The 13,354-nt window shown below is 33.0% G+C and overlaps 2 protein-coding genes across 2 annotated transcripts; both read left to right on the forward strand.

Moving 5' to 3' along the window:
- The first annotated feature begins 4,157 nt into the window (after positions 1–4,157).
- LOC140062610 (uncharacterized) lies at positions 4,158–8,382 on the forward strand. The gene is made up of 2 exons (XM_072108901.1): positions 4,158–4,223; positions 5,036–8,382. Exons 1-2 carry the CDS (start codon positions 4,186–4,188, stop codon positions 6,996–6,998), a joined length of 2,001 nt encoding a protein of 666 aa, XP_071965002.1. The 5' UTR covers positions 4,158–4,185; the 3' UTR covers positions 6,999–8,382.
- A 73-nt stretch (positions 8,383–8,455) lies between these two features.
- LOC140062080 (uncharacterized) lies at positions 8,456–12,457 on the forward strand. Its single transcript, XM_072108126.1, has 5 exons — positions 8,456–8,642; positions 10,963–11,294; positions 11,790–11,934; positions 12,323–12,358; positions 12,453–12,457. The coding sequence occupies exons 1-5, from the start codon at positions 8,567–8,569 to the stop codon at positions 12,455–12,457; spliced, it is 594 nt and encodes a 197-aa protein (XP_071964227.1). The 5' UTR covers positions 8,456–8,566.
- The last annotated feature ends 897 nt before the right edge of the window (positions 12,458–13,354 follow it).

Genomic DNA, 13,354 nt, shown 5'->3' on the forward strand with positions numbered 1-13,354 from the left:
GACAACATTGATGTTATAAACATATCCATTAAAGGTGTTATGGATATATACTAGTTATGATAACAAATGCAAATGGTGTCGACAAGCAAACATTTGTAAATATTTCACAGATATTATATATATAGGTTGATGGTAAATTACGGACATACCCTCATAACCTCTGAGTACTGGTCCACCGCCAATATAGACAGTCTGTCCTAGGTACAAGTAGCTAGGCTGAGGCAAAGTTTCGTTTCTATAGTAAGCTATACCATCTGAGATTCTTGTCAGTTCCAGTGAAATGTAAGTTAATTCGTGTTGTAGCGTAAATTCATACCAACTATATCAATAAAAAAATAATACTTAGTTATTATCTCTTTATTTCTTCAATTTTTCTTTATATTAGAAATACATTGTTTTTTAAAAACTGGCATGATATGATTTGCTTTATGTTGAGCAACACACGTGTTTTCATTTTGTGTAACATTATCGTGTTTAAATCGTAATAGTCAGGAATTACAATTACATTCATCAAATTACCTATAAGCCTACTTTTTATAGCTTTGTATCTTAACTGAACATAAAAGAACTGTTTTCTAACCTGTTATCATTAACTTCAGTCTCAGTAAAATGATAATCCAGGGCTTTATATCCAAAGTTAATAGAAGCTTTCAACGTGCCATTAGTTATCTCAATAGCGACATAGTTGATTCCAATTGAGAAACTATGACCGTAGACTAGTACTCCAGATCTCTGCTCGTGTTCTATCTGAAATAAATACACGCATTCTAGTTTAGATTATGTAACCTATTCATTTGTTTAGATTGTTTAGGTTTTGTTAATACAAAATACAACTTGGTCAACGTAAAAAGATCTAGTACAAAAAAATTAAAGCCATGACATTTGTGGATGAAATTGATAAGTCTCTGGCCCTAGACTTTGGCCTATCTTTCTGAAAATCGTAGCCGATAATACGCTATGCAACAACACATTTGCGCTTGAATTGTGATGACATTTGTATTGAAAGTCTGGAATACTGCTGATAACATACAAACATTGTTTAATTTAATTGATATAAGGTTTTGTCTTTTATTCTATTATAAAAAATAATTAAAAGAGGATCCTTAGGAACTCAGTTTTCAAGTATATCTACAGAGAGGGCACATGGTGGAATAAACATTTTGTTTACCTTAAATGTAAAATGTATATACAGCCTATCTGTGTACGTATTTTCCAAACGTGTTCCTACGGTGAATTCTAAATACTCATCGCCGTTTAAGGTAACGATAATATCATCTAAAGGAAAATATAATTGATGAGTCAGGATAAAAAATGGCTAGTGTCGACAGGTAGTACAGAATGAGTAATAATATTATCGGTTTGGAAATTGTAGTTTAATTTAAAAGGAAAACAACCACATTATATTAACTGCAGTATCGGTAGGCTTGCTTTACAAATTATGTTAACATATATGAATGAGATTATAATGTAACTGTAAGGCAGACGTGATGACATAAACAATAGGTTTGTAACTCGAACCTGGAGTTTCACAGCTCCAACCAATAAATGTAGTATGTCTGCAGTCACATATTGTCCTTGTATACTCATTTATACATTTCCCGCCATTTTTGCATTGGTTTTCCACATCACACTTGTTGATACAGCCTCTTTGAACTAAATCTGTGTAATATGAATTGAGAATAGTAAGTTGAACATAATACGTAGTTAAAAGCAAATAGGTAGCTCATAGTTATTCATAGAATGGTCACATAATTTTAGAAGATTCGAAACAATTAAAAAGGGTAAATGGTGGTATAAACAGACAGACATGAACAGCAACCAATGACAATGGATCGTAAGCTTTTGTTTAAATACTTTAAGCAAAATAAACAAATGAGTATGGTTGTTTTACTTACTACTGCTGTTATACATACTAAACGTTTTAAATGCTTTCGAGATTAGCAACTTCGGCGTTTCAATACATCCAACAAAGTATGTAAATCTTCTATTTCCTGGCGTCTCAACATATTTCCACAAACCTGAAATAAAAGCAAGTAAGACTGTCATATAGTGTCTTCTGTCGTTAAATAGTTTTGAGCGTTTGTCATCGTCTCGTCGGAATAGTTTCAATTGCTTCTCGTCGCAACTTTCGAGATTTGTCGTCGTCACACTAGTTTAGAGTGCTTTTCGTCGTCGCAATAGTTTCGAGCGTTTGTCGTCGTCGCAATAGTTTTGAGTGCTTCTCGTCGCAAGTTTCGAGCGTTTGTCGTCACAATAGATTCGAGTGCTTTGCGTCGTCGCAATAGTTTCGAGTGCTTCTCGTCGCAAATTTTTATCGTTTGTCGTCGTCACAATAGTTTCGATTGCTTTTCGTCGTCATAGTTTCGAGTGCTTGTAGTCAGCCAGTTATCCCTCTTTGTAATTGGCCTATTAGTTTTATAGCCAAAATATGTGTATGCAAAATGTGGCGTTACGTCTCCGTCTTCGTTTAAAATTTGCCTATTATAACGCTCTTTTTCATGTGCAAAAAACTGAATTTGCGTGAGAAAGTATTAAGAGTTTACGTACCTCCAATGAATACGTAAGACGACATTGACAATTTACCAAACGTCTCCCGTGCATCACCCACACTGTATGCATACAGATATTTTTCTGGTGCTGTTTCATCATCAAGTGAAAAATACAATAAACCGTTTGACTTCTTTTCGTATGAAACTGTATGCCAAACATCGTCATTTAAAGCTTTACCTAAAGAGATGCTTTACCAACAAAATGTTAATCAAAGTTACGAATATTTAGTTATTAGTACTAAGACTTTAACTAAATAAAACGAGTTGGAGCTCGAGAATTGTTTGTTCATGTAAGTTACCACATTGAGTTAATTGGCCTTTCTGCTCAAAGTTTTAGAAAAGATGGAATGTATGCACAAACAATGTATTGATCAAATTTGATTTACCTTTCTTCATATTCATTGTAAACATGGGTAATACGAACTTCCCCGTTGATTAGCTCCATCCAGAGGGCGTATTTTGGTTCTGTAAGGTCGCGGAATTCATGATAATACAATAGTGCATTGACCTCCACTGTCTTGAATCGAATCTGAGCACCGTGTTCATCTTTCGGTATCCATGGTACGGATATTTGGGCAAAAGATTGTTGAGGATTTATAAAAGTATATAGTCCATTTTGTTGTTGACAGAATACACGGGCGATGAGATTAAGTAATATAAAGGTTACAAATATAGAACTTGATCGCATATTAGTGCTACCTGTTAAAAATGAAATGAATCGTTGCATATAATACAGTCACTCAAAGGCCATTGAAATCACTAAACTTCTGTATGGAATTGAATATTGAAAGATACACAGTATTGTCGTCAATAACAATATGATTTACCTTCTGGTATTATTAAGATACACAGTAGTGCCGTCAATATCAATAGGATGTATTAAGATAACGTGAATTGAAAACCATTGACGTGTATTCTAAGGTTTAAACTTACTTTTAATATGATTTTGATCATCTGAGTCTTGCTCAATTACCACCAGAACGCTAATAATATCATTACAGTGTGCATGCTCTGCAGTGTGAACAAAATGGACTATGATCTTTTTTGTGGTTGTTCAATGATTATATCTTGTTTAGTTAGCACTTTATTGGTACCAATACGATATTTCGTTTACATATTTATTTAATTAATCTTAATTTAAATTTAGTTTCCCGCGTTAATAATAATAAACACAAAGGTCTATATATATTTAAGTTATATTAATCAAAGAGTCGCAAAAATGATTTTCCAATCCATGTTACGTTGAACCTTAACACACTAGACAACAGATCACTTACACAAATACAGTACAAACGTTAAACTTAATAATATTAAACATTATATAATAATAATGGACGAAATGGAAAATATATGTGACCTCTGTACAAAGTAAAATATTGGTAATATTATAAAAAGTTAAATCTCGTGATATCCATGCGTCACAATAATGTGTAGTTGTTGTTATTACCAAAGGCATTTGTAGGCTGTATATTATAGTGAGTGTACACACTGTGAGTGTGCGGTATTTGTGCACCCTTTCAGCTTACGCACTGGCCCATAATGGCCTCTTTTATAATACATAGATTGTTAAGCATTAAACTCAACTGACGTCAGTTACTAAGAAAATTAACTCAAATCGTGCACTATATTATGACTAATGATTTTCTCGATCTACCAGTTGATCAGTATTACATGGTAAGTTTACATCTTAAGTATATAGTTTATATTTGTGTATTTCAAAGTGCTTAAGTTGGTTAATTAAGGCATACACCATGATTAAGGATGGATCGGAGGAATTAGTAATTCTTTCATGATTAAAGGCAGGTTAGGTATCAATCCCGTAAGTTGTGTAATTTAATCAACATCCGGGTACGAGAAAAAGTACATCGAATTATGTTTAATAATAATTAATGTTTTATTAGGTGTCATATTTAATTGGAAACCTGTGTTGTTAACAACCCGTCATTGATTATGATATTAAGCCTACATTGTGTGTCGTCTAATTAATTTTGCTTGTGCTCGCAATTTCTGTTTATTAATTTTTTTTTATTATAGTTGCCGTTGTTGTCTAAGATTCGATAAGGCCTATATAATTTGAAATAAAGCATAAATTTTGTTGTTAAGTAATAGTATACACATAACAGATGTCTATGAGTTGGATGGTGACAATATGAGTTGAAAAATTGCGTGGTCTATTGTTAACGATTCTGAGCCGAGTTGAAAATCAACAAAAAATCAATATATTGTACCGAAGAGTGTTAGCTAAACTCTCTGCAATTTCCTTCTGGTTGTTTTAATTTATCGTTTTGACTTTTATAATAATTTACAGGAGGTTGAGTAACTAGTCAATACAGTGTGATACAGTTGGTTATAGTCATAACTACGTGTTCATGATTAAGCAGATTTGTTTCATATAAAATATAAGTATAAAAGAAGGTTTTTTTTTTATGACGTGTAGAGAAGATATACACTCTTATTAATAAAAACATGTTTGTTGTTCATTGCAGCTTAAAGATGTCTGCTGGATCCAGGAAGAAGATACTTAGTGCCAATTTAAGTTTTTGGTACATGGTTATTACCATAATATTATTCACCAAAGCGCATGGATGCATCATTGTGGATGGTGTCTGTGATTGCAGAAATCAAGATCTTATAGATATTGATTGCACCGGAGCAACAACAATACTATTAGAAAACAATGATCTGTCACGAGATAGTTGGCCAAGTAATCTTAATCTTTCAACGACAAACATCGTCAATGTTTCATTGTCTGAAAATGAACTTACAGAAATACCAACTGACTATTTGCCAGTTAATCTAGAAACGCTGATAGTATCTAACAACAAAATTGAACGTATCAAGACCAATCAGTTATCAGCTTTTAAGAAACTGAAAGTTCTAAAGATGTCAAATAATAGTATTTCAGAAATTGATGTTGATGCATTTGATGGACTTTGTCATTTGAAAGAGCTTATATTAGATGGAAATAGATTGAGGAATTTGAAAAACATAACTGCTGCGGTCAGGAAAGCACCCATGCTGTCTATAGTGAACTTATCGCAAAATAACTTTAAACATATTTTCATACCAACAGATTTAGAACATCTCCAAGTTTTAGACTTTGGAAACAATATGATATCTGATGTGTCTTTTTTCAGGTGCACATATAATCTACCAAACCTGAAATTATTAAACCTTAACAACAATAACTTAACATCATTTCCAAAATCGATTGTGGACTCACTTCAAGATACAGACATTATGCTTGTAGGAAACCCACTCCGATGTGACTGTGATGTACTGTTACCACTTGTTTCATTTAATACTACAGGTGTAACATGTATGCGAAATTATACCGAGGTTAACATGAACACCATATTGGTTCAAAATTGTCAATTTGAAGTTGACATGGAAACACAAAGTAGGCGTACAGTGTATTCTACAGGTTTAATCCTTTCTTCTGCTAGTTACGTCGGTATGCGATCATGTTCTGATGAACAATATTGCAGTAGATTTGTTGATTCAACAATAGTAAATGAATGTGACGAGATTACAGAGATTTGTTGGGATTTACCAGACAGTTTGTGTGAAGAGACAGACGACTTGATACATACAACGGAACTTGGATATCTTAATTTGACTGAAGCAAGTCAGTTCAGTTTGAATGGTTATTACAATTACAAGGAATATCATACTTGTCATGAGATACACTTGTACACCATTAATGGTCGAGTTTATTTAAACAAAACAAATACAATAGGACATAAGAAAAACTGCGGATTCGTCGCTACACCCTGCAGCGATGCTAAAGAGGATAGTTTTGAGGGATGGAAAATTGTTGTTATCACTGTTTCTATTGCAATAGGGCTATCTATAGGCTTACTTGTAATTATGTTTATATGCAGAAGAAAACAACAAAAGTCTACATTGGAAAGAGCTGAAGGAGAGGTCAAAGGTCAAGATATAAGTTCACAATATAACAAGAAAAGTGTTCCTCATTATGTAACAAATGGATATCTAAGATTAAACGAGGTTGCATCACAATCTGTGAATCACGTGTATGACGACTTAATGTGGAATGCACAAGAAGCCGAATCGCAAGGATATGCACCTTTGTTAGTAGACACATACGGGTATTTGATAGTCGAATCCAGAAACACGTCAGTTCTTGATAAACGGAATGGATATTACATGCTTCTTCCTCAAGAATCAAAAAACGAAATTCTTGTCGATATGGAGGGCTACTTAAGTGTAAACCTACCAATGCAAACAGTAGACCAGGGATATGTCTGTGTAACATTACGAAAAGATCAAGGTCATTTAGGTCAACTGATTTCAGATCCAAATATGTACATAAAGCTTGAGAGAGAAACTGACGATGAGACTCACATGTACGAAAAACTTATAACTGCATGGAAGCTTCTTAAATTTTGGCAGAATAAAGAGGAAGAACATTGCAATCAAAACTGAACAAAAGCAACAATGTTTTAATCATTGCATTATACTTGTTTTAACAGATACATTTTTTTGTTAGATTTATCATGGAGTAATACATACAAACAGGAATAGTAATAGAATACATTCATTCATTTTGTAAATCATTTTGTCTATGAATCCATCCGTTTTATTTACGGTACGTACTTAAAGAGGAAGAATACAAAATTGAACAAAAGCACTTTTATTAAAAATGTTTTAATCATTACATTATACTTGTTTAACAGATACATTTTTTAAATTAGATTTATGTGGTTAAACAAACAGAAATACTAGTAATAGAATAAATTCATCCATGTTGTTAATCAGTCTATAAATATCCATCCGTTTTGTTTACGTCTGTACTTTAATTATATAAGAATTGACATTGTATTTTGTAGACAAGTTTTATAAGTTTATCAATCAGCATGAATCACTTTCTTTACAATCGTAATAATGAAGTTTATAATCTATGGTGGCATATTTCCAAATATCGCTCCTCATTTAACTGGTTTCGCCCTGCAATATTAATTACAATTATCTCATTTCGTACCGCCCACTCCTAATAATCCATTATCGCTAATATGTTTATTTTTATTCTGTCTTCAGTGTTGATTAATCAACGAATAGTACTTTACTTAATAGAAATTTACTAATTTTAGCTAATGAATGTGTATTTGTCGGTTTGTCTGTAGTTTACCGATACCTTAATTAATTGCGGCTATGTTTGCCATTTTGAATGATCATCCATTATAGCCTCGAAATTGAGTCCAGATTTTAATGAAATCATCATCTATATATAAGATTATTGTAAATAAACAATTTGTGTGTACTCTTTGTTCACTGTGTTTCTACTTGCCATTATCATCCTGTCAATTAGACTCAAACCAATGACGTCGACATGTCGTGTTTTACAAGTCTGACGGACTTATACCTGTGAATCTTGTCTGGACTGACGAGTAAAAGTTTCTTAGATTCCCACCTTTTCTATTCATATATATTTTCTTATTTAAAAAATTGTTTTTAATCTCCATTGTGTTACATTTGGCACAAGGGGACCAGCCAATAGACAGATTGTTTTGGTTATTAGCTGTTGCACCAATAGGAATCAAATCTACGACTGTTTACTGTAAATGTGGTGTGCGACTGAATATGACTTTTTATTTAACCCTACACCGACAATGGACCTTCAGAATTGCTGTGGTGGTGATATGTAATACACAATAGATTGCTATACGGTCACGTTCATTTGAACAAGTACAGTTACCTGGCCGAGTTGGACAACAAATATACCTAAAAGTAATGACCATGCATCGGTTGATTTGATTGGATGCTTGTTGAATCAGGAAATAATAAAAGATATTTGATTCGACCTTGATTTGGACGGAGGATTGCGATTACATGCACTCATTCTCTACACTCCATTGTGATAAGGTATTACTATATTGTTCACTGATCAGAGGCTGTTTTATTTGTCGATTCACTCAACCTGAATTTAGTTCAAAACACCATTCCTTGGGTATTGTGTGTTATACCGTATTTTGTAGTTGTGTGAAGTTGTGGAGATGCGTTGGCAGGCTCAATCACAGTGGGTTATTATATCGATATTTCTTTTCACGGTGACTCCGTCTAACACCCAATGTGAGTATGATTATACAAATTATCTGAGTATTGCATAAGACACTTGGTTTACCTCATTTGCCTGATATATAAATAAAAATGAATAGGAACTCCCTGTTACAGGTATGTATGTATAAACGATGACGTAGGCCTGGTTTATACTGTGATTATGGATGGATAAAGTGCTAAAAACACAAGTAATAGTAGTAGTGATGTTGTGTGACTGATTCTGAGAAGAAATCACTAGTTTACGATGCGTCTTGACTGTTTAAAGAATGTAGGCCTAGGCATACGTGTTACGGATTCACTATGTTTATACAATATTTATACTGTTGTTACACGGTGGACCGAATGATTTACGTCAGTTGTTACCGTACCGGTATTTACTGAACTGATGTGTATAGAGTTTTCTACAAATGTATTGACTATTAAACATATAACAATATTTAACATCTTGTAAGTGATACGTTGGAATTAAATGCAAATTATTGTTATACCATTCTCCATGATATTATTTATATTGATATATTAATTGTCGGCAGAGTACGGTAATTCTAATAGAAAGCCATACTCTGGAAGTTGCCTCCCCATCGCAAATTGATTAGACCCTAGAAAAGACGATATAAACATATGAACGTTATGATGCCTAATATGAATAATTCCTGATTATGCAAATGTGTGTTATTCGGGTGGCTGCTTTGCATTACAGGCACAATTTATTTAAACCAACTTTGTCCTTTCTCATGTTATCCAGGCAAATATGATACAAACATTTCATTCATGTGGCTTCTTTACATATGCCTTATATTTTAACCCAACTTCGTCTTGCATGATACAATGAATATTACAACCAGGTGGCTGCTTTACATAAATATACATATGTATATCCTTTCCCCTCTCATGATTCAAGAGTAGACATAAGACACAAGATTCATCAAACTTAAGTAACACACACTTTTCTCTTATTTGAGATAATACAGTCTGCATATTATTGAATTCCAAACACTAAAAAAACATGTGAAATGATCATTGACTTTAGAAAAGATAAAACATAACATAGCTAAGATTGGTGATTATAGGATCAATATAGTTTCACAGTGTAAATATTTAGGTACTGTCTTGGACGATAAACTTAATTGGACCTCCAATACAAAAAAAAAAGGACAGAAACGATTGTACATAATGCACCAATTACGTCAATTTAATATTGATCCAAAAAATAATTATAGCATTATATTATAATTCGACGATATCCATTGTGATTTATTTTTGTTTTATAATCTGGGGCGGCAGCCTTACAGCTAATGACATGGGTCTCTTAGAGAGAATTCGTAAAAAATCTTTTTTTTTTGTCTTATGTAGGATCGACCCACTTTTATTTCTTCATCAATAAAATGTTCGTTTACAATGCATGAATTCGTAAAAAATCTAATAAAAATAGCAAATTTAAACGACATCAAGTCTAAATATGTTGCGATCCTTAAAATGGTAGAGCGTATACTCATACAACCGTCTCATCCCTTATTTTTGGAATACGAAATTTGTCCGTATTAGATCTCTTTACACTCGCTGGTAGATATAGAAAGTCTTCCGGACTCCATAACACTATATAACAGCAAAACATCTAGATAAGATTAGTATAACTATAAACTGTGTTTCACTGTAGGCATCATGACAATGTGTTGTTACTGGAATCTTTTGCCTGTATGCCTTTGTATCTTTTGATGTGTTTTTTATTATCGTATTGTTTATGTTATATTTAATCTTAAGAGCTTTGTCTGTGTACAAACAAGATTTAAATATTTTATATATTTGGTAATAAATGCTGTGCAAGCAGCGCATTCATCATTATTTTGTTTTGTCCTTCAGCTTTGGTAGGCGAGGTACCGTTCATAGTAGGTCTTTATCCTCCATAAAGGATATCCGTCTATTTGTCTGTCATAGTATTAAGTCGGATTAGTTCAATAAACATGTGAAAACAATTTTCCAACATTATTAAAAATGTAAACAAAATAGAAAAATGGAAGTATAATGATATATTACAAAAACAAAATCAACCAATAAATTGGAAGACTGACGAAGTCCGGTAGAGGGTAGGAATTATAGTAGGCCTATCAATAAAGAGGAGAAAGCTGATAATGTGTGCTGTAAAGTTATGTCATTAATGTACTGTGTTCATTTCATCCTGATATACAGGTGCACTGCATTTTAAATTCTTATTTATCTCCTAAACGTCATTCAAACATTATGATTTCCACCATTTCTTTTCTGTTATGGCAGGATGGTTTGTTAGTGTTAGTGCAAAATCTGCATTTTCCCTTTCCATGTTGTTATTTAACAGATTGTTATCCCGAGTCTACCGGGCTAGAAGATGGTGATCACCAGTTGACTGCTTCAAGTGCTTCTGACAACTCTAATCCAGACAATGCCCGATATGACGTAATACAACCATTGGATTCCCAACAGATATCATGTTGGCAACCTGCTAGTACCGATGTATTTCCATGGATTCAAGTGGACTTTACCCAATTGTACGATATTGGGAGCATTCAGTTCCAAGAGTGCGGTGGTACCGAGTCTTCAAGCTCTAATGTCATACTAAATGGTGTGGAATACAGTCTAGACGCATCCAGTTTTCAACCATTTTTAGATTCAAACGGAGCTTTATTTGGAGTAAGGATTAATGTTTTGGTGTGTGTGTGCATTTTCTAAAGCATAATTCTAGGCCTATGGCATCGTGTGTGGTATTGTGACTTTTTCGATCAATGCTTTCATCTTTATGTTTATTGCATGATCCCATCATCATTTTCACACTGTTTACTATAGACATACTTATTTAATATCCTAGAAGGTTCGTTTATTTAATTATTCCTACGTCATCTGTACGGTTTCCGTTAAGCTTGGCTCCCACTCGGCGGACGCAACGAAAGGACGTTAGCCAACCGTAAGTAATTTGACAAATCACGACGCGTTGTATCATCCGAATTGTCGCTTGTGATTGGTCGACTCGCTTGCGTACTTGCACCTACGTAGTTTCGTTGCTTCCAAGTGGGAACAAAGCGTTTAGGCCTATTATTAACACATACAAGGCCCACTATCTAATTATGTTATTATTTATTTATTTTGTAATGGTTTTCACTATTCAAATTCTATTCTTATTTTGTCCAGCCCGTACGAATTGATTCCTCGCAATTCGAAACACCCGTCGAATTTTGGAAACCGTTCGTAGCACGTCAACTAAAGTTGAATATTGGAAGCGGGTCAAAGTTCAGATTTGAAGTATTTGGATGTGCCCAGACATCTAATGACTGGTGTAAGTTAATGTGTTGTATGTCATTTAACCTAAGTATAGGAATATCACTCTTTTGATATTTTCATATGCATATGCTGTCTGAGTTGGCCTTTACATACTGTATAGGCATATGCGTTAGGTAACTTGTAATGGCGGTTGTATAACTTTAGCAATGAATAATCTTTATTCCAACTGTGAACTATACAATAGCATTGAAAGCATTGAAAGAGTTGACGATATAACAATGATGACGAAAGGCACATGCGTTTCTTGTTACGTCATTATAGTTACGTCACTAGGCTACTGTACGGTAATGTTTCGATTGTAAGGGTTTGTATTGTAAAAAATGGATACGGTATAATTTGATGTGTAATGTAATTCTTTTTAAAATCAATTGTTTTTAAATTAGATTGTGATGGCGGAGTTATAGATACAAACGTTTCAGGTAAAATAACTTATTTATTGTTGCGAATCTTAATAGGCCTATATGTTTTTTTTTCTCTTTTGTGGCGTGAACCACCACCTTTATTCTTTCATAGCATAATTAAATACATTACAAATAAATCAGTAATATCTGTCTTCATATGTTCTTTCTTTAATTATATTGTTTTCCGTTAATATTCTACATTTTTCTTTATATTTTTCTGCTCAAAAAAAAATATCAGTAATTTTTGTAAATTTTAGTTTTTCACATATTGTTTCCAATATTATCCTCCTGCTTTCATGGTTTGTTATTATTCACATTGTACACAGACAATATACATACCGTATTGTTTCATAGGCCTATATGTTAGCAGTAGGCCTGGTTCTACAAAACTTTCCAATGTCCTAGTAATTATAAGAAATACATTTTAAGCAGATCATTACAGCACGTCAACTAAAATAGGATGGCATACGACTGAAGATTCGATTTCAAACCATCCGCAATTACTTTAATTGTGATGTTGGTATACAGTATAATCGAATTGAGATAATTTCTCCACGCCTTAATTAACGTTCAATGGTATTGATCTTTAACTTTATAATAGCAATGAAAACAATGAAGTGTAGGCCTAATTAAATAATTATGAAGTTGATTGTTATTTAACATTTGTGGACGACGACAGTGTCGCCAATTGAAATAATTGAATTAAAATGGAATATAATTTATTAAATTAACGTAATAAATAAGTAATTCATAAAGTAAAATATTCTAAAATACTGGGCTTTAGAATCAAATCTATCTTTATTTATCCTCTCAATAAAAACAAAACATGAAAAATAGGAGAATCTTTTTCTCTTTTTTTTTGCTCTTTCTTTTTTTAAAAACATGCTTTTTAGATTTGTTTAAATTATTAAAATAATTTTTCTATGAGCGTTTACCTTGAAATCAAACTGATTTTGCTAAATGTTGTTTTTAACATAGATGGATTGGTTTGCCCGTATTCTGTGACGGTGGATC

The sequence above is a fragment of the Antedon mediterranea genome, chromosome 11 (assembly GCF_964355755.1).
Source record: "Antedon mediterranea chromosome 11, ecAntMedi1.1, whole genome shotgun sequence".
Taxonomy (NCBI): Eukaryota; Metazoa; Echinodermata; class Crinoidea; order Comatulida; family Antedonidae; genus Antedon; species Antedon mediterranea.